This window comes from Pangasianodon hypophthalmus, chromosome 22 (assembly GCF_027358585.1).
Source record: "Pangasianodon hypophthalmus isolate fPanHyp1 chromosome 22, fPanHyp1.pri, whole genome shotgun sequence".
NCBI lineage: Eukaryota > Metazoa > Chordata > Actinopteri > Siluriformes > Pangasiidae > Pangasianodon > Pangasianodon hypophthalmus.
This window is the reverse complement of record NC_069731.1, coordinates 2,774,941-2,801,008: the sequence shown is the minus strand read 5'-3', so window position 1 is coordinate 2,801,008 and position 26,068 is coordinate 2,774,941. Positions and strand designations below refer to the sequence as shown.

The following is a 26,068-nucleotide window of genomic DNA, read 5'->3' as shown; positions in this document are numbered from 1 at the left end:
TTTATATTTATTAAAGTTTATTAAAGAAGCTGTGAAACTTTTTTGTATATCAGAATTTAAGGGGTTTTATGTGATTCAGAGTATAAGAATTTGTGATAATAGCCTTTTTGTTTAAGTTGTTACCAGAAGGCACTTTGATTTTTCTGCTAATTTTGGAGACACACACAGGAGCTGAAAATATATATGTGTTTATTTGTTATTTGAGCCAAAAAACAAATCATTTACGCAATTTTTGTCCACCGTTAATGGAATGGCCATTTCTGATCCGTGATCCGAACTGTTTCTAGTTTATGTGTCACTCCCTGTTTGGGTAGACAGGGATCTGGTCATGTAGGACTGAAAATGCTCAGGAGTGTTGTCAAGTGGAGTGCCGAGTGGAGAGAATTTATTAGTTTTTACTTGAGATAATAATATGCTATGTCAGTGAAGTCATTTTGTGACCTCAGCATTGTAAACTTTTATTTGAGTACACTGAAGGATAATTTATTTTACTGATGTATTTTCTTAAAGGTTTTTTTTTTAAATTGAAAAGCTTCCATCTTCAAATTCACAGATGAACTTGGTTTTATAAGATTCTGTCTGCCAGCCAATCATCATCCAGGATGAATGCAAAACGTAGGCAGCTGTGGCTTTAACATCACCATCCAGAGTTTGTTTATTTATTTATTTATTTATTTATTTATTTATTTATTTATTTTCCCTCTGACATAAAGGAACAGACTTAAAGCTTCAGTAAGTAACTTTTTAGCTGTTGATGTTCTACATCCTGTAGGCGGGGTCCAAAAGTCTGAGCCCTCTAGTCAAAATGTTTCTGTTTTGCATTCTTATCTAATTTAATTCAAGTTTTTTTTTTCATTACTAATTCTGTTATCAGCAACAACTTGAGGCAAAAGTAAAATCTAAGAAATATATACATGAATTTCAGAATTTCGAAGTATTTCGTACGACCTGCTTTTGCTTTATTGACAGCATGCACACAAGCTAGAATGGACCCCACAACTTTGTGTAAAACCTGATGATAGATCAAATCCTGAACACACGCTTCAGTGGAAGAGATAAGACTCAAAAGCTGAACAGAGTTAACATGAGCAAAATTACAAATTAATATCGATATAGAAATAGTGCAGAATCGTCAATATTCGATATTCGAGACTTTGAACGTTTCCCTTTTTCAAGGTAAAATATCTTGTTTTGGAAAAAGTTTTATATTTTAAAAAGTGAAATATCCTGTATTTTAGATCCAAGACAATATATAAAAAGCTTATCAAAATGCATATCATAGTGTGGTCTCAAAATGTTATTTTCTGCTGAGTTTATTAAATAACCTTTATTAGATATTTAATGAGATTTTGCTTAATAATAAACAGTCAGATAGAATCTTATAAAACCAAACTTTCACTTTCTAATTGTCTTATAAATTGTTCATGTAAATTTGAATTAACCTTAAAGTGTGTCTAAAAGTCATTTTGATACGGGCATGTATAAACATATCTGATGTTAATATTTACAAACGTTTCAAGTCTTGCTTGTCAAATGTCAAAACTTTGATCTCATGATCAAAAGTGAAGTAGGTTGTGTTCTTGTTGAAATCCTGCCCTTGAGAGTGATCACTTTAAGCTTTTCTTTGTACTCAGATTAATTGCTTTTTGATATATAACCCTGATATGTTTGTGCAAGCATGTGACATGTCACTTTGATAACATGTGGAGGCGAACGCTTTCTTATTCAGCTCCAGATTAGACATTAAAAAAATTAATCATTGAAGCGTAGCAGGTGGGTAAACAGAAGTGAATGCCAGCAACAGCAAAAAGGAAACACGAAGATCTTTCCTTAAATATAAGGGGATTATTATACACACAACTGGATTCATTAAAGCAAATAACACACTAGAGAATTTTGGGATCCAACATTTATAAGATTTGTAACCATGAATCCATGAATGTAGAGGAACTGAATTCCAGCAAGGGTGTGTATATTTAAATTCTATATTTAGTATCTATGTTTTACATTAAGTGAATCCTGTATAATGGTGTTTAAATGATGGAAAGGCAGCACAGGATCTTGTGAAATAACTTTCCGTTAGCAGTCACGTCTAACATGCAGCTTATTCATTAAATGACAGTAATATGATTAAGAGCGAAGCAGCAAAAATTAACAACATTGTCCATGGAATTTGATGTGAGACAGGAATTTGTAACTGATGAAACCTTATTAATCACACACCACTGTATTTTAGAATGTTATAAAAATAGTTTATCAGTATGGACATAAGGAGAAATACAGCTCCAAACTGAAACACATGAAATATATATGTATATACTGAAATATTTCTGATGTGTTTAGTGATTCTGGTGCTGATTTGTTGTTTGGTAAGTGTCATATAGATGTGGATTTTTCGTCTCGTATTTTTTGACGATGTCACAGGGGGGCGTTGTTATTGCTAGCACAGTTACAGTGGCGTTTAGGAGGAAAAATTAACAATCTCAAATGTAATACACATGATAAACTAAGGAAAGAGTGAGATATGAATAGACGGCCTGATGAAATGACTATTGATTGACTGATTTCAAAAGATGTAAGAAGTGTTCATTTTGCTAGGATTTACGAGATCATATATCCTTCCCAGGAAAGAGATACTGATTAAATAAGCTACTAAAACCTCCTACAGGTCTGGTCACCTAGACGTGACAGAAAAGGAAATATAAAAACCATATATCTCCATTATATTGATGTAGAGATCTGTATATTGTATGATTTTATAACTGTTCCCACAGTGGGCCTCATTTATCACTCATTTAATAAAGTTTTGTGTAAATGTTTTTGGCAAATTGAACACATTTCGAACACAAAAATCGCTGATTTTCTTTGTACCCACGTGCGTACGTTGATAAATGCCAAACAGCTGTAAATCATGGCATGTAATTTCCATGGCACAGCTGATTTACATTTAGCCACGCCCACAAAACTCCATAAAAGGAGCTGAAAGAGACAAAATGACGACTAAAAGTCTGGCATGCACTAAATATTCCATAGACACTTGCTAACTCTTGCTCCTTAAATAGTGTGCCATTACTTCTGTTCTAATTGAATGGCTAATCTTAAAATATTGAAATATACTCTGTAAGTGATGTAGTATTGAAGTAGTGAAGAAGTATTGTATAATCCACATATTATACAACTCATTACTAATTATACGATTCTAAGCTGATCAGTCAGGGTTCACATTAATGAGTCTACTTATACGTAAATTTATACAAACTCAGGAGCAATATGAACATTTTTCCATTCCCATGAACACCTCATTCTTTGCATAAATGGTCCTGCGAAAGATTTGATAAATGAGGCCCAGTGTTAGCACCCGTGAATGTATTTGTGTTCCTCCATCTCCTAAACCTCCCTGCTTTTAACACTCCACTGCTCGGCTTAAATAAATAAAAGTAAATACTCTTGGGTTTATAGCCTTGCTTTTTCATTACTTAATGGTCAGCGATGATTTAGTTTATGACGCAGGATTTCCGGCAGATGCTCTCTGTGTCGAACCGATTACGGTTGCCGTGGCAACCTCCAAACCAGAACTGAGCGCAGGAGTTGGCCTTGGGGTCGTAATACCATTTCACCACGTAGGTGCGACAGGGCCCGGGGTCGAGCGGCTGCAGGCAGGCATCGTCTGTAAACAGAAATGTTGCGTCTGCCATTTAATTTCCATCCTCAATCTCATTACTAAAGGAACAGACAAAAAGAACAGCATGCAGTGCTAACTTAACCTTCCTGCTTAAAAGCCCAGGATTTATTATAGCAGTTGTTAGCTAAATAAACAATATTTATATATTTATATAGGCAAAACCTTTCCAGCTCTTGGTGATCCTCTTCTTGGAAGTGAGAGTGTAAATACTAGTGTGTGAGAATGTTATTTTCATGGCTAAAATGGAAAGTAGTACAGTAAATATTATTTTAAAAAGAAGAAAATGGGGTGAGTGGTGAGGGAAAAGCAAGTTGGCCCTGTGACATAAAAAATAAAATAACTTCTAAATCAATAAATAGATAAAGAGACATAGAGAGATACATGGATAGCTAAATAGGTGAATTAATTAACTGATTAATTGATTAAATAATAGAAAAGCACATCACGTTTGCCCGTCCGTCTGTCCATCTATACAGTAAGTTTATGCTTGTGAGCAATATATACAATATTACGTCCTGACATACTGTGCAAATTATACGTAAAAACTTTCAATTAATGTGTTACACTGTAACAGTCACCTTTGCTAAAGTCATCCTGAATCAGTATTAGGCGTGGCTTGGTGGTGGTGCTGGTGGTGTGTGGTTCCGGTCTCTGTAAGGGTTTTCCTGGAGCAGAACCATATGTGATGCGCCACAGATCATCCAGACTGTTCTGGTTCTCCCCACTGAAGAGCGGAGCGCTGGTGCTGTCTAAGAACTCTCCTGCTCCTGGCTGTTTCACATCAAAATAATACTACATTAATAACAGTATAACCTCTGAACTGAATACTGTATTGTTGCTTTGGTTTATTATTAAAACAATTTTAGGAATTTTTTTTCCTCATTATTCTAGGCAATTCTTGTAAGGTATTTAAATGTTACAGGGACGTTTTTCCCATTTGTCCAGCAGTAGATGGATAGATGGACAGAGGGAAGGATAAATAGAGACAAGCAGATGTATAGATAGACAAAAAGTCTGATCAGAAAGACAGACACATAGACAGACAGACAATTCATTAATCACCCAAATGAATCACATCTATATGACACATCGAATAATGATTCGTATTGCTATGACATGTCAAATAATGATTCATATCCATATGACACATTGAATAATGAATCTAATGAATCGTTTCTATATGACACATCAAATAATGATTCACATGTGTCAGGTAGAAACGATTCATTAGATTCATTAGATTCATACTCACTGTGTCGTATGGATATGAATTATTATTCAACGTTCAATATAGATGTGAATCATTTCAATTTGACACATCAAATAATGATTCACATCTATATGACACATTGAATAATGAATCACGTCTATATGACAGATCAAATAAAGAATCATATCTATTCGACTTATTAAATAATGAATCATGTCATATGGCATGTTGAATAATAAATCACATCATATAATAATTCACTATTCATCTATATGACACATTAAATAATGATTCATATCCGAAGGACATGTCAAATGATGACTCACGTCCACATGCCACATTGAATAATGAATCACATCTATATGATTTATCAAATAATGAATCGTATCTATATGACACATTGAGTAATTAGTCACATCTACGGAACACAGCGAATAATGAATCACATCTATTTGTCTTGCCAAATATGGAATCATCTATATGACACATTGAATAATGATTTGCATTTATATGACATATCAAATAACGAATCACAAATGCATCTATCTCCCTTTAAGTTTGACTTTCACCAGTCATTTTATACAACTTGTCTTGCTCTCCTCTGTTCTTTTCAAAAGCGGCAGATATAGACAGATACGGCCTACCTGTGCGAAGTCTGCTTTAAACGTCACTGTGTGTGTCCTCCTCCCTAGTCCCTCATCGTAAAATGGGGGTCTGGGGGTTACAGGGAGGAGATCAGGGCTGGGCGTTTGCCTGAACAACAAGTCGTCACTGTTCTCACAGAGTTTACCCAGCAGCTTACTCTCCAATGCTGAACCAAAGAGAAAACATTAAAAACAAATGTAAGGTTAGTGAGGTAGATGTAGAATATTCACTGTTACCCAGTGCTGAAAGAAATTAACATAAAATATGTTTTAGATATATTTAATAATAATAATAGAAATAATAATAGAGTTTAAAGCCAGCTGAGAGTTGTGGGAATCTGAATTTAACCCTCAAAACTATATGTATCAAAGCTATGCGTATTAGCTATATATATAGTATCTTCTAAAGCTAACACAAATTAAATAACGCACTAATCAGTGTGTTTGATTTACGTGCTCGGCTTCGTAGTTACGCAAGCTAACTGCACTAGCTACGTACGCTCACCAGGGTCACCAACGATCTCCTATAGTACATTCCAAGCTTTATTTTTCTTCATAATGTCTCTATACATATTTAATGAGAGGTCATATATAACAGTATAAGATGAAACCATGCTTATAAGTTTTTCTTCCATTTTTGTGCCTCAGACAGTAAATGGGAACTAATTGCAGGTAGGAACTAAAGAAGAAACGTCGCATCAAATGTGCCATAGGATTGGTCCGAGGAATCGTTCAAGCCAATGGTTTTGCTTTGTTGCTTTACCATGTCATTCCTAATTCGACTAGAATTAAGATAATCTCATTTGAAATGTCGCTTGTTAATGAAATCGTGGCTCTGTGTCAGGAAAGATGAAAGATGACAATAAGGTAACATACCAGTGAGTGTTCTGAAGTCACTAATCAGATAGATGTGCTCCTCATCCGGATCAGAAGCGATGGACTCCAGCTCTCTCTTGAAGCTCTCATAAAATGGCTCACTCTGATTCACCACACCAATGACGAACATCTCAACGTTGCTGGAGTGTGCGTCTCGCACTGCATCCTCCAGCTTAACCACGTCCCGTTGGTCCACCTGGCCGTCTGTAATCACCACCGCCACTTTCCGAACTCCAGGGCGGGCCGAACTGAACAGCTGATTGGCCTGATGGATGGCACTTCCTGTGTAGGTTCCCTCCCCCATGTAGGGCATTCGGCGTACAGCAGATTTCACCTCATCACGGCTTAGGGGTCGATACAGATCAGTGATCACCGCGGTCATGTGACTGTACAGCACAATCCCAACATGTGTGACGTTGGGCCTGACAGAAACACGGTCGATCAGGGTGTTCACAAAGCCCTTTATGATTTCAAAGTTGTCAGGACCCACGCTCTCCGAGCTGTCGATCACAAAAACCAGCTCCAGGGGGTTGAATCTGCAAGTCACGCCACAGCCTGAAAGAGCAAATTGTTCTTAAGATTGTTAAAATGTAAAAAAATACAGACTTTGACTCAAGATGCAGTAGTGTGAAGACAAATTAATGAAATTCCCCATCTTTTTAAGAGAAGACTTGAAAAAATTTCGCACCTATGTGATCACAGGATCACTTTATTGTGGACTATAGTGTCTTGTTTTTGGACTTTGCGCATTTGTTGATGCTTTAACATTACCATATTAAGAGATGAGAAAACAGAAAATGCCAGAAGATATGGTTTAATGCTTGGATTATGCAAACTTTCACATAATTCGCATCATGTAAGGTTGAGCATCCTGCCTTGTTAACTGGGCAAATTTGGAACCTAACCACTAGGGGGTACTAGTGAATTATTATGTAGCTAAAAGGCTATACAGTGAATATTAAGCAGCTAACACTAAGCAGAATTTTTTTTTTAAACAAATTGCACAAAATGGAAATGTTTGTATGTAATTCTTCCTTCAGAACCAATTTCCGACCAATCAGAAAGTTGCATTAATGCTGTAGTCACAAAGCACCCATAGCTAGCAGAAGGTAAAAATGGTTGAGATCCACAGCTCTAGAATGTGTTCCTCTGTTCTAATGTATTTGTTAGCACGATTTTCCTTTACAAAGTGCATGTAAATAGGCAAAATGGAAACTCACCACAAATTGATTTAATTAATTTGACAACTTCTTCTCTCTGTAAGATGTGAGTCAAAAAAATAATGAAGCACAAGACACACACATCCTCTCACATCAATGATTAATGATCAATGATATAAATCTGTATACTTCCCAATGGCTCAATCACACTTACAGTAAGGCCGGGTTCTCCTTTTTGGCCTGGCCTACCCTGCCAAGTAAACACATCACTTAAATAAAAAAAAATTATCTAATATTATTCTTTGTCATTCATTATGAAAATGTGTTCATTGAAATGCATTAGAAATTTATTCGACCTGTATTGAAACTATTTTCAGTCATTTTTTCAAGTGAAATTAACTTTTTTTAAAAAATTAAAAGACTGTTCACAGAAGTTCAAGGTCCTTACCACTGGCCCTGTTTGTCCTAGTTCCCCTTGTCCTCCTTTGTCCCCTTTGCGTCCTCGTTCTCCCGAAAACCCACGGTCCCCCTGCAAAACCGGGCCAACATTACAATGGCGTCCACGTCTTCTTATAGAACAGGACATGAACTCATCTTACCTTTTGCCCAGGTAAACCCTCTCCTGGGGCTCCTCTTGGTCCCACTAATCCCTGGAATCCAGGGTCACCCTGGACAAAACAGACATGCAGATAGTAAGGGCCTACAAAGAGCTATATCATATTTTACCTTCATGTTATAATTTCTAATGTCACAATATTATAGTAGAATCGCTTGACCAAGGTATAAAGTCCATCTTATAGAGATTTGTAGTGACTACTGGTTACTCATCTTGCCTTTGGGCCTTGGATTCCCTCTCCTGGGAGCCCGGGTGGGCCAGATGGGCCGGGCTGACCTATAGAACCCTGCAAATCAAATAAAAACCTCAATTTTCCCTTTGGGTCACAAAACTGCATGGGGATTATTAGTGAACTTTTTCATGGTGTGCACTGTTGAAAGTTTAATATAAAAAAGCTGATGTTATTTTCTGTGCAAATCATTGCTGGAATATTTATCACTTGAATTATTTTCTTGTATTAATTTTTATTACTTTAGTGAACTCTTTTTTAGAACATGTCATCTGCCTTGGTACAACTGTAACTCGAACCCTACAGGTAATCTCCAGTGAGATAGGTAATCTCCAACTGAGATAGGAAGATCTGAATCTTATTTTAGAGTAAATTACTAACCTTGGGGCCTAAAAGTCCAATTCCTGGTGCTCCCACTGGCCCTGGAGGACCTGCAGAACCTTGATCCCCCTGGAACAGAAAACAACCAAAATTGGATCCCCTGAAAATAATCTCTGCCATTAGGTTTAAGGCCACACCTTATACATGTGTCTGATACTGGAGCGGAGCAACACCAAAATATGTGATTTGATGGAAAAATATGACTTGAATCCCAGCTTTACTCTAAGAATGGCTAGGAAGTGGCTGAATTAATTCATACCTTTGGTCCTGGAAAGCCTGTCCCCTCTGGACCGGGCTCTCCAGGTAGTCCTTGAGTGCCTGGAGGACCCTAAAGATCATGTTGTGGACAACAAATACAGGGGAAAAAACAAGCGATGTAGTGTTTACTACAGCTGGACTGTCTGAACTCATCTTCTTATAGAAAGATTACGAAATGTATATTTACAGGTGGTCCAGGATAGCCGACTCCCTTCAGCCCTGGTGGTCCTACAGGTCCAGGTAGTCCTCGTTCACCCTTAACAACAAAAATGAGAAAAATGAAGCTGGACAAACACATCTCACTTTTCTGAACTCTTATATTCTGTCAGGTCAAAAGTGTGTGTTTTAGTTTAAATTTTACAGAGAAACTAAATAACACTATAGTTTGGCTCATCCAGCCATAGGTTTTCCATACCGCTTATCCTACACAGGGTCGTGGGGGAGCATGTAGCCCATCCCAGTGAGCTCGGGGCACAAGGCAGGGGACACCCTGGATGGGGTGCCAACACGTCAAAGGGCACAATTGCAGACACACTCATTCACACACACACACACACACACACACACACTATGGACAATTTGGAAATGCTAATCAGCCTACAACGCATGTCTTTGGACTGGGGAAGGAAACCGGAGTACCTGGAGGAAAGTCCTGAAGCACGGGGATTCAAACCCCAACCCTGGAGGTACGAGGCAACAGTGCTAAACACTTACTTTACCCCACTTACTTTGGCTCAATTTCTCTAAAATTATTTTTAAAAATCACATTTTTATTACCGAGATCGTGACCTCACAGAAACGTATAGAAATGTATTCTAGAAAATAATAGAAAATTAAACACTTAAATTTATGTTTTATGTCTATGTAAAATTTGACTATGATTTCTTATATGTGCATGTTTTAATTAATAAATTTAAAGATATTGCTGCTTGAATAACCTAGCAAATTACCATTGTGTTAGGCTAGTAATAGTGATGGGGTGTGCAGAGCAAAGTGTTATATATGCTATATATTTTTTAACATCTACTATAGATGGAGCTTTGTTTGGTGCAAATGGAAAAAATTCTCTCTAGAAATTAGTCTCAGCTACAACCAGTGTTTAAGTGTTAGTTACAACCGTTACAACTGGAGCTACGTAAATCAGATGAGAAGACACTAATCTCTACATTACCTCTAACATATCTAATGGTTTTGATGTTATTATATAGATGACTTTTATAGTAACATTTGCTTAAGATTAGACCTTTGGCCCAGGGATCCCTATTCCTGTTTCTCCAGCAGGTCCTGGAAGTCCCGGTGGTCCAGGATCCCCCTATGGAGAATACACTCAGAATAAGATGCCATAATCTGGGATTACTGAGCATTGTAAGCATCTCTATGTCTGCTTGATTTACTGCACTGACTGAAGATATATGTCACAAAGATTTTTAAATTTGTTATCCATAAATTGCAATTACCTTACTGCCTGGTAACCCCCTTCCTGGAGGTCCAATTACCCCAGGAAGCCCCAAACCTCCTAGTTCTCCCTATAGAACAGAAACAGATGTACGACATAATCTGATTCCACTCCTGAGTTCAGATTTGCATTCTCAAAGGAGTAAAACAGTATACAAAATTCAATATGAATTTAACAGTCCAATCCCATGGCATGATTTTAGTTAGAGCAGTTTTAACCAGGATGATATTGAATGTCACATGACTATTTGAGGTATAACAATTCTACATAACTATGTTCCTTCTTGGTTTTTTTCCTACCTTGGTCCCCATTGGACCCATTGGTCCCATGACTCCTGGTTGTCCTCTTGATCCTCTCTCTCCTCGCTCTCCCTTTAAGAATAAGGCACGTATCATTTGCTTATCAGTGTTCACAGTTCATATGTCCTATTTAAACTGCTTTACAGTTTTTTGATGCTTTATTAGGACGTAAGAAATGTGGACATCAGGACTTCATATAAACCTTTTCTCCAGGTAGACCTTTACCAGGTGGTCCCTCTAGTCCTCTAGGCCCAGGAACACCGGTTTCACCCTATATTGAGAAGATAATATATGGCCAAATATTGCATTCTGGAGCAGATCCAGCTTGGTTGTAAATTTGTTATGCGAACATGCCAACCTTTGGTCCTCTTGCTCCGTCTTCTCCTGGAGCACCCGGGTCTCCTGGGACACCTTGTAAGCCAGGCTCACCCTACAGCAGAGACATGTTAAAGGCTAAATTTGGCATTTGTCTCCACTTATTAAATAGTGTTTTTGAATAAAATAATTTGGCCAGTTCCCACCCAGCAGTCAGCTCTCCCCTATTATATGACAGATACTAACCGGGGAGGGTGACGGCTAGCAAGTGCTTCCTCCAACCACATCTTTTCAAACTGCTGCTCATGCAGTCTCACAGGCAGTGTAACACGTCCTGCCCGCTTCCACATACATGAGCTCACAGACGCTAACAATTGACTAACGGTGCTGTGATTGACAGGGGTGAGAGAGTATGCCCCTCCCACCCAGAGAACACTGACAATTTTGCTGTCTTGGATTCCCACCCAAAGATGGCTGTGGCGTTGTCTGGATTTGCCCTATTGATCTACGGACTATAGGGCAAATGCTTTTCTGTTGTGCCAATTGGGCACCAGTCAAATTACTTATAGTAGAGCACTGATTAAGGACTTTCACCAACCAAAGCAGATCCTTTTAAGGTAGGTCCACCAAAATTCACTTATCATTATATATAATGAGTACTTATATTATTACTCATTATACTTGAGTATAATTTTCAGTGGTATCTACAGAACTAACTGTGTAAAATTACTTCCCCTCAAGTTCAAGTTAAGTCTGAATTATTTTACTCTCAGACCCAGGCCCAGTCTAAAGTCTCTAAGCTGCTAAAACAACTGTAGTAAAGTCCAAGTCTTGAATCATCCTACCTGACATGTAGGATGTAGCTGAAGAATATTGAGGAAATACTTATTTACAAAGTCTATTTCTACATGTTTGAGTATGCAAAATTTCAGGTCCAAGCCAAAGTCTGACACTGAAGTCCATGGTCCCAGGTTAAAGATATGGGTGTCCAAGTGATTAAAATCAAGACTTAAGCTGAAATTAAAGGCTCCAGTACTCCATCCATCCATTCTGTCTCACCTTGGCTCCCGGCTCTCCGACACCTTTCTGTCCTTGTGGTCCACGTTCTCCCGGGAAGCCACGGTCTCCCTGTTAAAAAAAAACAGAACATAGCTACCACCTGGTGTTTCCATCAGGAACATCACTGTTTCCATGTTTCATTGCAGTCAAATTAGCATTTTGCACAAGGACTCTACCTTGTCACCCGTGATGCTTATCCCTGGGATCCCTCTGGGACCAGGAGGACCTATTGGACCCTGGGTTCCCTACATGTGTTATGTTGGAGCATTGGCATTAAGACGAAGGCATAACACAAGACAGAAAATGAAATGAATACACTGGTCAATTCATTTCTTCATCACTTGATCCAATGTGATACATTTTAAGCCAGACTCTGAGCAGCAATTCTATGGAAGAATTCACATTATATACTAAAATTTGAAACCTTTTCTCCTTGAATTCCCAATCCAGGAGGCCCTATGGGACCAGGAGCCCCAGGAGGCCCAGCATTACCCTGTGGGATGCACATTTTATTAATAATAATAACTTTGTTAAAATAAAAAAATAAAAATTATAATAAAGTTATTATTATTATTGTGCTATACCTCTTCTCCCTTGAAGCCAATACCTGGTGGTCCACGTGCTCCAGTAGAACCGTTATAACCTCGATCCCCCTGAGACATAAACTGGTTTAGATTTTCAGCTTAGGCTAAACTGTGTATGTGAAGTTGGTTAGCTGGAGTAATAAGGGGCAGACTATTTAGCATCACAGTGTAATATCATTTGGTATCAATATCAATTTCAGAATAATTTCACTGTAAGTATTTATTCCCCCAGCACCAGTGATTGGAGTAGAATAGAAACCCAGAGACTGATGAGATATAACAAGGCTAGTGCAATACAAAGCCGGAACTGCATTGTTTATAAGTCACTCACCTTTGGCCCTACTAGGCCCTCTCCTGGGAAGCCAGGAAGCCCTTGAGGCCCTGGAAGTCCTCGTGGACCCTACATTAATAAATGCAGTCATTTTTGCATTTTTATTGATAGATTCATGCTAAGATATTTTGTCATATTTTTGTCAGTACCCACTTACAGGTTGGCCTGGTTCACCTGTTCCGATTGGACCTACAGGGCCTGGTCTTCCCTGGTTTCCCTTCTCCCCCTAGAACCATTGCATATCCATAATTCAAAGTTAAACACAGGTAGCAAGACATTTATCAGGTAATATTTTCATTTAATTGTTTGCTATGCAATAATTATGTAGAAACTGAATAAACATGAAATTCAGGCAGCAGAACTGCAGAATGACAAGGTTAAAATCTCTCACTTTCAACACAATGGTATGCAAATCCACCTGCCTATTAACAGCTTCCCATTTTTTCCCAGTCATTCTTGCTCATGACACATTTTAAATAGATTTTGTCTCCATTAGAACACACTTTATGTACACGTTCTCACAAAAAGGCCTTTTTACACCCAGTAAAGTATTTTCAAATTGTTAGCCTGGGCTCTGTTCTAATCAGAACATTCACTTTAACTGTTACAATTCTTTAGTAAAAAGTGAATCTAAACCTAAATCATGGATTTTAATTTCTGACCTTTAATCTATATAATAAATCGCATCAGTTCACCTTAGGACCAGGAAATCCAACGCCGATATCCCCTCGAGGCCCAGTTGCACCAGGAAGTCCGCGATCTCCCTACATGCAGATTAAATATTAAGAATTGCCAATGAATTACATAGTAGCTAGCTGGTTAACAGCTTAGCTTGTAGACACTGCTAATGTTGTCGACATGATTTTGGAAACATCTTTTGATGGTCTTACTTATGAGTAAAGACTGAGAATTAAACAGGAGGCCAGAGCAACAGATGAAACAGATAAAACAGAACACACAGATATGCGTAGATACTTTAGAAATGTCTGTATATGAGTCTCTATATAACCTCAAAGACCAGCCTGCAGCCATTTTTTCTTCTATTTTGCCCTCATTGTGGGCAGATCTGGCACGGCTATAAGTGTGATGGGTCAGGTGTCATGAACCGTCTGTCTCCTACAAAATTAAAATGTACTCCATTGACCTTTACTGAGAATAAAGCTATCTTTCATTCACACTTTGCTCTGAATATGTTGTGGAATATTCTCAAAGCGCTCTTTGTATAAACGTACATGCCCACACAGCATTTTATTTTGGTATGGAAACCCCCTCGAAATGTCAGCCATAGATAATCCACAGATAAAACACACTGGAAAAGCAATAATGCCCGACTGTGTTACGTATTGCGCAACAAACATCATTCTCTTTTCTGCCAAAGAATTTTAGTAAATCGTTCTTACTTTGGGGCCTTCCTGTCCTTCAGGTCCTTCGTCCCCCGGTGGCCCTTGGGGGCCCTGAATAAAAGATAGACAAAAAGCACTGAGGCCAACAGTTAACTTTGTGCTTCATGATAATTTACTACTGATACATTTATTGGCAGATTTTTCTGGATTATATGTATATATATATATATATATATATATATGTATATATATATATATATATATATATATATATATATATATATATGTATATACACACACAAGGTGTTGGTGATTCATTTTATATAACAGTATCTCCATCAGTTGTGCAGCTGCAAATCATGGGTTTATATTAATGTCAGTAACATGTATTGAAGGAGTCTCCAGTGTCAGCACTTTGTAACACTCAGAGGTGAAGCTGTAACTTTAAGTTTTCTGACATCTTCAGGACAGAGGAGTTTACTTTTTTACGGTTCCTTGGTAACATGACAAGCTGAGGTTTTTTTTTTTTTGAGACAGAAAAGAGAGAGGGGCTTGTGATGGGATGACTGTTTATAGCTGCTATAACGTAAGTGATTTTAGACGTTTAACAATCATTGTAACTATAAATGAATAAAACATACAATGCGTCATATAAAAATGGTCTGTGGTGTAAGAGGAATAAAACAGTTTGGGACGTGCTGTTATTGGAAATTACTCAGCCAGTGACTTCACTTCATCACACCGCATCAACGATTAAAAACTGTAGAGTATTTTCCTATAAAAGCACAACAGTGTGTGTGTTTTTGTTCCGTATTTAGTTAAGGGAATCTTATTGTTAAACGATACAAAGATTTTGGTTAGTTTTTAATAGCTTTGCAGTGCTTGCAAATACAAATACTAAATCATACTGTATTTAATAGCAGTATATATTATCTCTAAGAATCAACTGATTATTTAATATTACTTAATATAACATAAATTAAATGAAATCATATCATGCTAAATGAGGACGCCGATGTTTGGACCTTGCTGTAGGCTATAATAACGTTGGTCCTTCCTTCATGCACAAAGCCAGACTTGTCTACATTTCTCTGTCCTCACTTTAATCCTAGTGAACAAAGTCTAAAAAATAATATCCCGCATGTCTGCATTCGCTGTGTTAACATGCTCATTGGTACAGGATTACGAGTGATCCTCTGCTCACATTCCATAAGTGCAGGATGGAGGACGAGCACCATTACTCCTCCTATGGTTTAATTCACTACTGAGTGTATAATAGCAATAAAACACACAAAACTACAAATCTCCATTTAGAGAGAAAAGAAAGTGCAGACAGTGGATCATGGATGTAAACGATGTTTATTTGATTTTTACCTGCTCTCCTCTGACTCCTCTCGGTCCCAGAGGTCCTTCAGCACCCTGAGAAGTACAATATTTCACCTCGGTACTCTAATTGAATATATAATCATCATTAATAAAGGTCTATAATTTAGTAGTTTATGAACACGTACCTTATTTCCTTTTGATCCAGGAGCTCCACATTCTCCTCTGTCGCCCTAGAAGACACTCACAGCTTCACTGATCACACACGATTAGTGGAAATTGTATTTTTTAAGAATTTCAACATTATAATCTGGACAAATTCCAATGAAAGTGAATCTTATTTACATGTGCTGACGTTTGAGACCTAAAATTCGCAACATAATGAGGTTACAAACCGATATCATTGCTGTCTGGGTTTTTTTTTGTCCACATTTATAAAGAGGACGATGTTAAATGACGTTTATAAAATGGTGGTCTTGAATTCTGGATTCTGATTGGTCAAGAATTGTTCATTAACATTGTTCATTAATATAACAGAAGTGTAGCTGTAATTCAAAGATAAATCAATGCACGCCTTCTAATATGTTACCGTTTCTATAGTAACAGCTTACACAGGGACTTGTATGATGGACGCACCACATAAACGGATAAAAATAGTGTGTAATCAGTGATATGGTGAGGGTTTCTGTAAGGAGATGTTTATTTAACATTTATGGAAGGAGTCTCCAGTGTCAGTGCTTTGTAACAGTCAGAGGTAAAGCTGTAACTTTTCCCGACATCTCCGAGGAGTTCACACTTTCGTGTTTCTCGGTAACATGACAAGCTGCGTTTTTATTTTGTCTAAAGTTATAACTCTTACCTTATCACCTTTGTACCCGGGTCGTCCCTACAGATGACACACACATGAGTAATGATACACACAGATACAATATTGTACGGAATCTATAATGACGAATGCAGTTCTGTAGGTTTTACCTCAGGTCCATCTGGTCCCGGGGATCCTGCAGGTCCAAAGTCTCCCTACGGTACAGAGAAAGACGAGACGGACATGTAATTCATTATCCATTAGTACAATCATTCACACCGGGATTCACTCTTACAAAGTGTAGAAATCAAAACAGACTATAGAAATCAAAAAGTGTGTGTGTGTGTGTGTGTGTCTCCATCCAAGTAATGATGTTCAATACAATACATTCTTGCATGTGTGGATGTGTGTGTGTGTAATGGTGTACATGCATGTACAGTATATCTGTATTTGTGTGTTTGTGTGTGTTTGTGTGCACATGCTTGTGTGTGTATGCTTCTTTTGGGAAGTGTTTGTGTGTGTGTGTGTTTATGTGTACATGCTTGTGTGTGTATGCTTCATTTTGGAAGTGTGTGTGTGTGTATCTGTGCATACCTCTCTCCAGCTGATGGGGTCGATGATGAAAATGATGTTCAGTACAGTACATGGTGTGTGTGTGTGTATGTATGTGTGTGTGTACACATTCTTTGTTTAGTGTATGTTCCTAATAAAGTGTTATATTACAGTCAGACTTGTTTTTCCAGCTCACCTTTACACCTTTCGGTCCCTGCGGTCCTTCAATCCCCGGATCTCCTTTTTTCCCCTGAAACAAACCCAACGAAGATCATCTTCACTCATTAGCATCACTCGTAGCATTAGCACACCACAAATCATTACTTCAGTATCATGGTTTTCACTCACAGGGTTCCCCGGAGCTCCTCTGTCTCCTTTCTCACACACACACGCTTGCACTCGTGGACACTGAAACACAAAGCCTGGTTAGTAAAACACCACTGTGGGTGATGCACAGTTTAATAATTTGGCACAACATGAACTGAAACACTTACTTCATTGTTGGCCACTCTTTTCTGAAAAATATAAAGAATACAAGGAGAGATGAGAATACATTTCATAAATGTTTCTGAAGCACATATTTTTAGCATATAGTAGTAAGAGTGTAACACAATTCCATTATCTGTATCTGTTAAGTTAGTGCACAAATGTGCCTATCTGTATCTGTACTCGGATTTAAACTGAAAGTGGGTGTGGCCTGGACAAGTGGGTGTGGTCTGCAAGGCACCCTGTGGACCTAATAATATTTTGTTAGATTATGTTTTTAGGTTTGTTACATTCCAGAAAATTCTGTAAACTTCGCTGGACACGCTGCCTGAATTTGCTATGAAGCTGGGACGCAGTGAGGCTGCTTTTTTTTTTTCTTCTAATAATGATGGAGAACTGTCTTTTAAAAGACAACGAATGTACAAGTTAATATTTTTTTTAATTAAATGATTACTTTTTGGAGACCCCAGCAGTCACCATGAGCTATATGGAGCACTGACTCTATGTGGAAATATGGTTTCGTGTTGGAGCTAAAGTAAGGCAGGTTGGGCTGCTGATGAAAGAGAAAAGAAAAGAAAAAAGAATTGTGCGCCTCCTAGTTGTAAATGAAAGTCTTTGTCCCATGAACTCCTGCACCCTTAGCGAATACGAAGTATGAAGAATGAAATCTCTCAAACGTGTGACTCTGGTTGTGCCCTCTAGTCTCAACCAGGTGCCCTGAGAACATTTCTGGCAAGTTTTCTACAAAAACAAAACAAAACAAAACAAAAAAAACTACTATTCGGATGCGTATTTGAATTTGATGTTTGGACCATGTTGTATATTCACTCTGAATAATGGAATAATGTGTTCTTATTTGTTAGCATCCATAACAGATAGCATATATTCACAGACGCAGAATTTCTGGAACATTCTGCCATTATATTATAGCCACAGTTAAATCCTCGTCGTGTTTATTTTCTGCACTCGGGACATTTTTTGCTGCATCCTCTAGTCTCAGCCTGTCCCTACAAACCTTTTTGGCAAGCTTTCCTAGAAACAAGCGGGGAAAAAAAGAAAACAATACTGTGCCTACTATTCGTATTTATTTGTATTTGTTTAAAACGCATTTTCTGTTCAATCTTAATAATGCATTCTTATTCGGTTACATCCCTAACATATAATCACAGACACAGAATTTGTGGAACATGCACCACATATTATAGCCACTGTCCTCATTGTGTTTGTTGGGTCCCTGGAGGACTAGTGGTTAGGCCACAGCGCTCTCACGACTGCGGCACGGGTTCGACTCGTGCCCAGGGATCCAGCCCCAGGCACTGGGGTTGCATGCAACAGTGTGCTCTCAGTGCTGGTCCCAAGCCTAAATAAAATTGGGGAGGGTTGCGTAAGGAAAGGCATCCGGCGTAAAAAAACGTACCAAATCAAATAACAGGAGCAGCAGAAAGAGGAACAACAACCTCATTGTGTTTATTGTTTAGTAAGTATGTGTGTATTGTTTAGTAAGTGAAAATCTGCCACATGCATGACTTTCTTGTTGTGACCTTTCTGGTCAGCTTTTATTAAAAAAAAAAAAAAAAAAAAAAAAAGAACTGAACCTACTACTCGTATCTGTATTTGTGTTCATTTGGAACCCATTTTCTGTTCAATCCGAATAAATGAATGATGTATTCATATTCGGTTACATCCATAACGTGTAGCAAATATTCACATGCACAGAGTTTCTGGAACGTTCCACCACATACTGTATTATACCCACTTTTAAATCCTCATGGTGTTTATTTTTTGATGTTCGTGGTATAAGTTAGCATGTGTTGATGCCCTTTTGTTATCAGGCGAGATTTTTCTGCTTGGAATCTTGAATCGTCCAAAACACAGCACAAACCATGCCATTGTGGGTTCAGACTTGACCTTTAATGTGCGATATTTATGTACATGGAAACTGTCTGCTGGTGTGTCGAGTGCACAGACAATACCGCACAACTTAGTGTTGTGATGTGAGAGTGCGAGGTGGAGTTACCCTTATTTTCCTTATTTAACATCATATCCTGGAGTGTTTTGTTCCTCTTATATCACAACATTTAACCCACTGTTATAGCATTATAGCAGATATAAACAGTCTGTAATGTAAGTGATAATAGGAAGTAGCTTGTTTCACAGATTTAATTTTCCCACAACATTAAATGGATAAAATGTATGAAATGTGGTTCTTTAATTAAAAAAAAAAATGTTGAGAATTGCTGTGGTATAAGAGGAATAAATCACTTCAGGATGTGTTTTTATTTAAAATATTCAGCTTTTGGATGGTAACTGTATCTCTGCTTTGCATCAGCTGCATTACACCACCCTGTCGTTGATTATTTGCCTATAACAGCACACCCTGGGGATCATTAGAAGTGCATATCACCAGCATTGAGCTTACGAGCTCCTGAAGCAGTCTTTCCTCAAGGTCTGGATCGTTGAGGTTGTGCACGAACCGCTGCACCGGACTGCTAGCAATGGCTCGCAGCTTGGCGCTGTTTTGGCTGCCCCTTGATGACAAGCTGATGGTGAAGAGCTTGATGTTGTGACCTTTGGCCTCAGCGGTGGCAGCCAGGATGTCGGGACTCCGTGGATGATCGGAGCCGTCAGTCATCAGCAGCATCACCCTGACGTTCTTGTCATCAGTTTCACGTACAAACAGCTCAGTGGCGTTCCCGATGGCGTAGGATGAGTACGTGCCCTGCCCGATGTAGGCCATGGAGCCCACACTGGCCAGGAAGTTGTCCAGTCCATGCCAGTCGGAGAAGCTCTGCACGATGGACACAGAGCTGCTGTACTGCAGAACAGCGAAGCGGGGCATCAGGTGCCAGTCGGCAACCTGCATCTTCACCACCCGGGAGCTGAACGAGCGCACAAAGTCCTTCTCTTTCTCAAAACGGTACGACATGGCGCTCTCTGAGCTGTCGAGGAGGAAGGCCAACTCCAGCGCACACACCAGCACTGCTCATGGAAGATATAAAAATCCAGTCCAAAGGTTACGAATGGGAAGAACATGCGTGGGTGCTGATAATTTTAACATCTGTTTCCAGCAGCAGGTTTTTGAACAACACACAGACTCAGAATCTATAAGTGAGGGTCATACAAAAAAATACGCAAAACACAATTGCGATTTACCCTTTCCATTTTTTGTGGTCAAGTTGTTCGTTTGGTTTCTTCTGTTCTGACTTCGGACGTCGTGTGAAAGGAATAATAACGCAAAGCACAGCAGCGTCACACTCCACAGCTTAGCCGAGTTCATGTTTAACCTAGGGAAGAGTGAGAATGGGTTAAAGGAGTAGTTTGAACAAAAATTACACCAGGTCTCCGTTATCCCAAAGGTTTGGTGTCTGAAGATTTTCTTAGCTTTGTACTGCAACTATGTGGCTAAGAAAAGAGTAAAGCAGTTTGTGAAAATTTCATGTCTAAATCATCACAAACTCATTTTACACCACATGCCTCTTAAAGACATCACTTTCATAAAGTACTAGCATAAACTAAAATAAAAATAAGTACAAATGTAAACCACATTATTATCCGAATCACTTCTAATATACAATTTCACCTCCTCATATCCTCATATGATATCAGCGCCTCCTATCCAAGTCCAGGTTTAATACCTTTTTATAGATAAGTGTGTTATAAATAAGGAGAGGAGGAGGTAAAGGAAAATAATCAATGAAGGGGTGTGATGAAGTGGAGTTACTGTTACCACCATCGTATACTCGAGCAATTTACCAACAATTCCAATCTTATTTAGTAATGAACAACATATTGTACTTTTTATCCATTTATAGCTATATTTAATGTTGTGGAACATCATCAAAACAAGTTAGTTCACAGCTATAAACAGTCGTTCCCTCACCAGTCACTCTTTTTTACCTCTCTTCATATCTCTTCAAATCACAGCTTGTCATTTTTTCTGAGAAACTCCTCTGTCCTGAAGACTTGTTACAATGTTCCCTTACTTGTTCCCTTACTTGTTAGCAACATTAGCCTTGGAGCTCAAACTCCAGTCACCAAAATATCTTAGCTAAACTGCCACTCTAAAAATACTAATATATGCAATATATACATTATCTTTAATGTACAGTTAACATGAAAACAAACAAATATATATACAGTCAGGTCCATAAATATTGGGACAGTGACACAGTTTTGGTAATTTTGCCTCTGTACACCACCACAGTGGATTTGAAATGAAACAGTCAAGATGTGACTGAAGCGTAGACTTTCAGCTTTAATTCAAGGGGTTTAACAAAAATATTGCATTAACTGTTTAGGAATTACAGCCATTTTTTACAGAGTTCCTCCATTTTCACAGGCTCAAAAGTAATGGGACAAACTAATATAATCATAAATATTAGGATTATTTTTATTACTTGGAGGTAAATCCTTTGCAGTCAATGACTACCTGAAGTCTGGACCCCATTGACATCACCAAATGCTGAGTTTCCTCCCTTGAGATGATTTGTCAGGTCTTTACTGCAGCCATCTTCAGTTGCTGCTTGTTTGTGGGTCTTTCTGCCTTCAGATTTGTCTTCAGTAAGTGAAAAGCAGCTCAGTTGGGTTGAGGTCAGGTGACTGACTCGGCCATTTAAGAACATTTAATTTCCAAGCTCTTGGGCTGCTTTCACAGTATGTTTTGGGTTGTTATCCATCTGTACTGTGAAGCGCTGTCCTATCAGTTTTGCAGCATTTGACTGAATCTGAGCAGAAAGTATAGCTCTGTACACTTCAGAATTCATCCTGCTACTTCTATCAACAGTCACATTATCAATAAGCCCCAGTGACCCAGTTCCATTGGCAGCCAAACATGCCCATGCCATAACACTGCCTCCACATGTTTGACGGATGATGTGGTATGCTTTGGATCATGAGCCCTTCCTTTCTTTCTCCATACTTTTCTCTTCCCATCATTCTGGTACAAGTTAATCTTGCATCAGAACTGGTCAGGCTTTTTTTTAGAGGTTTTTTAGCAAAGTCTAATCTGGCCTTTGTGTTCTTGAGTGTTACCAGCGGTTTGCATCTTGAGGTAAACCGTCTGTATTTACATTCACGAAGGTGTCTCTTGATTGTAGACTTTGACAATGATAGGCCTACCTCCTCCAGAGTGTTCCTGACTTGGCTAGATGTTGTGAAGGGGTTGTTCTTCAATAAGAAAAGAATTCTGCAATCATCCACTTTAGTTGTTTTCTGTGGTCTCCCAGGCCTTTTGGTGTTGCTGAGCTCGCCAGTGCATTCCTTCTTTTTAAGAATGTACCAAATTGTTGATTTGGCCCTCCTAAAGTTTCTGCTATCTCTCTGATAGGTCTGTTTTGGTTTTTCAGCCTAATGATGGCCTCCTTCACTCGCATCAACACCTCTTTGGACGGCATATTGAGAGTTCCCATGAACAGCTACCAAATGCAAATTCAACACTTGGAATCAGCTCCAGACCTTTTATCTCCTTAATTTATCATGATATAAGGAGGAAACAGGCCACAGCTGGCCATGAAACTGCTTATCAGTCAATTGTCCCATTACTTTTGAGCCTGTGAAAATGGAGGAACTCTGTAAAAAATGGCTGTAATTCCTAAACGGTTAATGTAATATTTTTGTTAAACCCCTTGAATTAAAGCTGAAAGTCTACGCTTCTGTCACATCTTGACTGCTTCATTTCAAATCCACTGTGGTGGTGTACAGAGGCAAAATTACCAAAACTGTGTCACTGTCCCAATATTTATGGACCTGACTGTATATATGTTCCATTCTTTGTACTGCTGATCCTACACAGGGTCGCGGGGTAACCTGGAGCCTGTCCCAGGGGAATCAGGGCACGAGCCACAGGACACCCTGGACAGGATGCCAATCCATCACAGGGCACAATCGCACACACACTCGGCACAAACGCATGTCATTGGACTGGGGGAGGAAACTGGAAGACCTGGAGGAAACCCCCGAAGAACATGCAAACTCTGCACACACTGGGCGGAGGCGGGATTTGAACCCTCAGCCCCTGAGGTGCGAGGCAACAGTGCTAAATTGGCTCAATTTCTCTAAAATTATTTTTAAAAATCATATATATTACACACACACACACACACACACACACATATACATTATTATCTTGATAGTGTAAATTTTCTAACAAGCTTGTATTGAACGTTTTTTTTACTGCAACAATTCCAGTAGTAGTCTCATTTTACAATCTTTATAATATAAATATGCACTAAAAGTAAAAAATCTCTGCTGTAAAAAGCGTTTCTTCTCCAGACACGTTTCATAAAGTTACAGAGTTGCACTAATTGCAATTCCAGAAATTATTCTCAGGAATTAGATTCTGACAAGCTTAGGATCAATGCAGAAAATTCTATCCACAAGACCTCTAAAACTCTATTTATTCAGACAGTTGTATTAGTTGTTATTATTATTTTAAAATTATTGTAAAGCCATAACAACATGCATGCAATGAAACTTGGAACAAGAAACAAGATGCATCAGAATCAACAAAGTTAGTCGCCTTTTAGTTTCTTACCTTTCATATCATGCAGACGTGAATGATTTCATATCAATAATCCTGTCACATGCTTACATGGATCTGGCATGCTGATGGTGCAGGAGGGATCACACTGTCCCAGTCCTGACTGCTCCTCAACATCTCCCTGGTTGCCAGATCATCGAAAACACCTCCAAGAGGATTGTAAAATTCCTACATCATTAGAAAATACACACACACACATTCAGACTAAATGAAGCATCTCCAAAGATTTTTGTTCAGTCAAATAATAATATTTAATAATGCATTTAATTAAAAATATATTATATTTTTATATATATAATATATATATAATGTTCATTTTATATAACATTTTCAACATGGAATTTTTGTAATTAAATAATAATAATAATAATAATAAATTACAGCATCAGGCTGTTTGACTTGAAATCATTCAATCTGGTTCCCCTTTGATTATTAACATAATAAATATATTAAAGGTTGCCAGGTTTGTTGTATTTCTGCCAAATGAGATGCTGTTGCTTAGATTGTGTGAAATTGTTTTTTTTTTTACATTTAAAGTATTATAAATTTCACTGCTTTCACTACATCTGAAAATCAATAACATCTTCACACCCATTGATCATCTGAATTAAATAAAATGTATTTTATTTCCCATTGTCCACTCACTTTTTAAAACTTTTGTACATTTTACATTTTTATTACTTGTTTTATTTCTATTCCATGCATTCAGCGTGTTTTATCCATAGATGTTATGAAAGATTCATGTGTTGTGAGTATCAGGATTGTTTTCCTATTATCCACATATAGGTAAATACAGGTGTAAATGCACTGAAGACATTTGTACATCAGGTTTAAATCCACAACTCAAAACACTTAAGTGGATCTGAGATGCATTTTAGCCACAAGTGTGGAATACATCCGTGTTTTACATTAAAATTCCCAAAACACACAGGGTCCAGCTGCCAAATTCACTATATTTAATCATGCATCTGTTTTAGATAAAACAGTTTAAAATGAGGAACACAGGAAGTTGTGTGCTGAATGTATGGAATTCTTAGACGTCGATGCTGCAGTACTTTTCCCATTAGAGCATCCCGTACTTTAGACATTTGATATTTTCAAGAAATTTTTCACTGAGTGTCTCCCAGTGAAATTTGGGGTCCCAGAAAATGACCTGCCTCGCTTGTCCTGTGTCATTTATCTCAGAGGTCTTCACTTATATTTTATTTAGATGCTTTTCAGGTATACACACACACACACACACACACACTGGTCACTTTATTAGGCTGTATACCTGCTCATGCATGCAATTATCCAATCAGCCAATCATGTGGCAGCATTTTATAAATTTATAAAATTGCACAGGTCCAGAGCTTTGGTTAATGTTCAGAATGTGGTAAAAATGTGATCTTTAACCGTGGCATGGTTGTTGGGGCTGGTTTGAGTATTTCAGAAACTACTGATCTCCTGAGATTTTCACCCACAACAGTCTCTAGATTTTACATGCAGAATGGTGCGAAAGACAAAAACGTTCAGTGTGTAGCAGCTCTTGTTGATGAGAGCGGTCAGAGGAGAACGGCCTGACAGGTTCAAGATAACAGTAACTCAAATCATCACTCCCGCTCATTACAACCGTGGTGAGCAGAAAAGCATCTCAGAATGCTCAAATCGTTGAAACCTTAAGGCGAATGAGCTACAACAGCAGAAGATCGCATCGGGTTCCACTCCTGTCAGCCAAGAACGGAAATCTAAGACTACAGTGGTCACTGAAACTGGACAGCTGAAGATTAGAAAAATGTCACATGAACTTTTTCCAATCAATCCTTTTGGATATTTCCTGATTTCACCTCCTGCAACCTCAGCTGATGAAGGACTTCTATCCAAAGCGTTCTGTTTCTCTGGAAAGACAGAACTTTTACTACGTCTACTATTATTCCTGAAG

The 26,068-nt window shown here is 38.3% G+C and overlaps 1 protein-coding gene across 1 annotated transcript; it reads right to left on the bottom strand.

The window, feature by feature from the left end:
- Positions 1 to 6: 6 nt before the first annotated feature.
- col28a1b (collagen, type XXVIII, alpha 1b) lies at positions 7 to 24,268 on the bottom strand. Its single transcript, XM_026924423.3, has 35 exons — positions 24,142 to 24,268; positions 20,763 to 20,893; positions 20,029 to 20,588; positions 17,618 to 17,638; positions 17,472 to 17,531; positions 17,320 to 17,373; positions 16,742 to 16,786; positions 16,626 to 16,652; positions 15,955 to 15,999; positions 15,818 to 15,862; positions 14,501 to 14,554; positions 13,796 to 13,864; positions 13,258 to 13,326; positions 13,101 to 13,169; positions 12,770 to 12,838; positions 12,610 to 12,678; positions 12,362 to 12,430; positions 12,186 to 12,254; positions 11,170 to 11,241; positions 11,014 to 11,082; positions 10,812 to 10,883; positions 10,514 to 10,582; positions 10,300 to 10,368; positions 9,244 to 9,312; positions 9,058 to 9,126; positions 8,799 to 8,867; positions 8,406 to 8,474; positions 8,172 to 8,240; positions 8,021 to 8,101; positions 7,787 to 7,822; positions 7,633 to 7,669; positions 6,413 to 6,967; positions 5,537 to 5,703; positions 4,261 to 4,453; positions 7 to 3,667 (listed from the first exon to the last, which is right to left on the bottom strand). The coding sequence occupies exons 2-35, from the start codon at positions 20,884 to 20,886 to the stop codon at positions 3,495 to 3,497; spliced, it is 3,456 nt and encodes a 1,151-aa protein (XP_026780224.3). The 5' UTR covers positions 20,887 to 20,893; positions 24,142 to 24,268; the 3' UTR covers positions 7 to 3,494.
- Between the last annotated feature and the right edge of the window lie 1,800 nt (positions 24,269 to 26,068).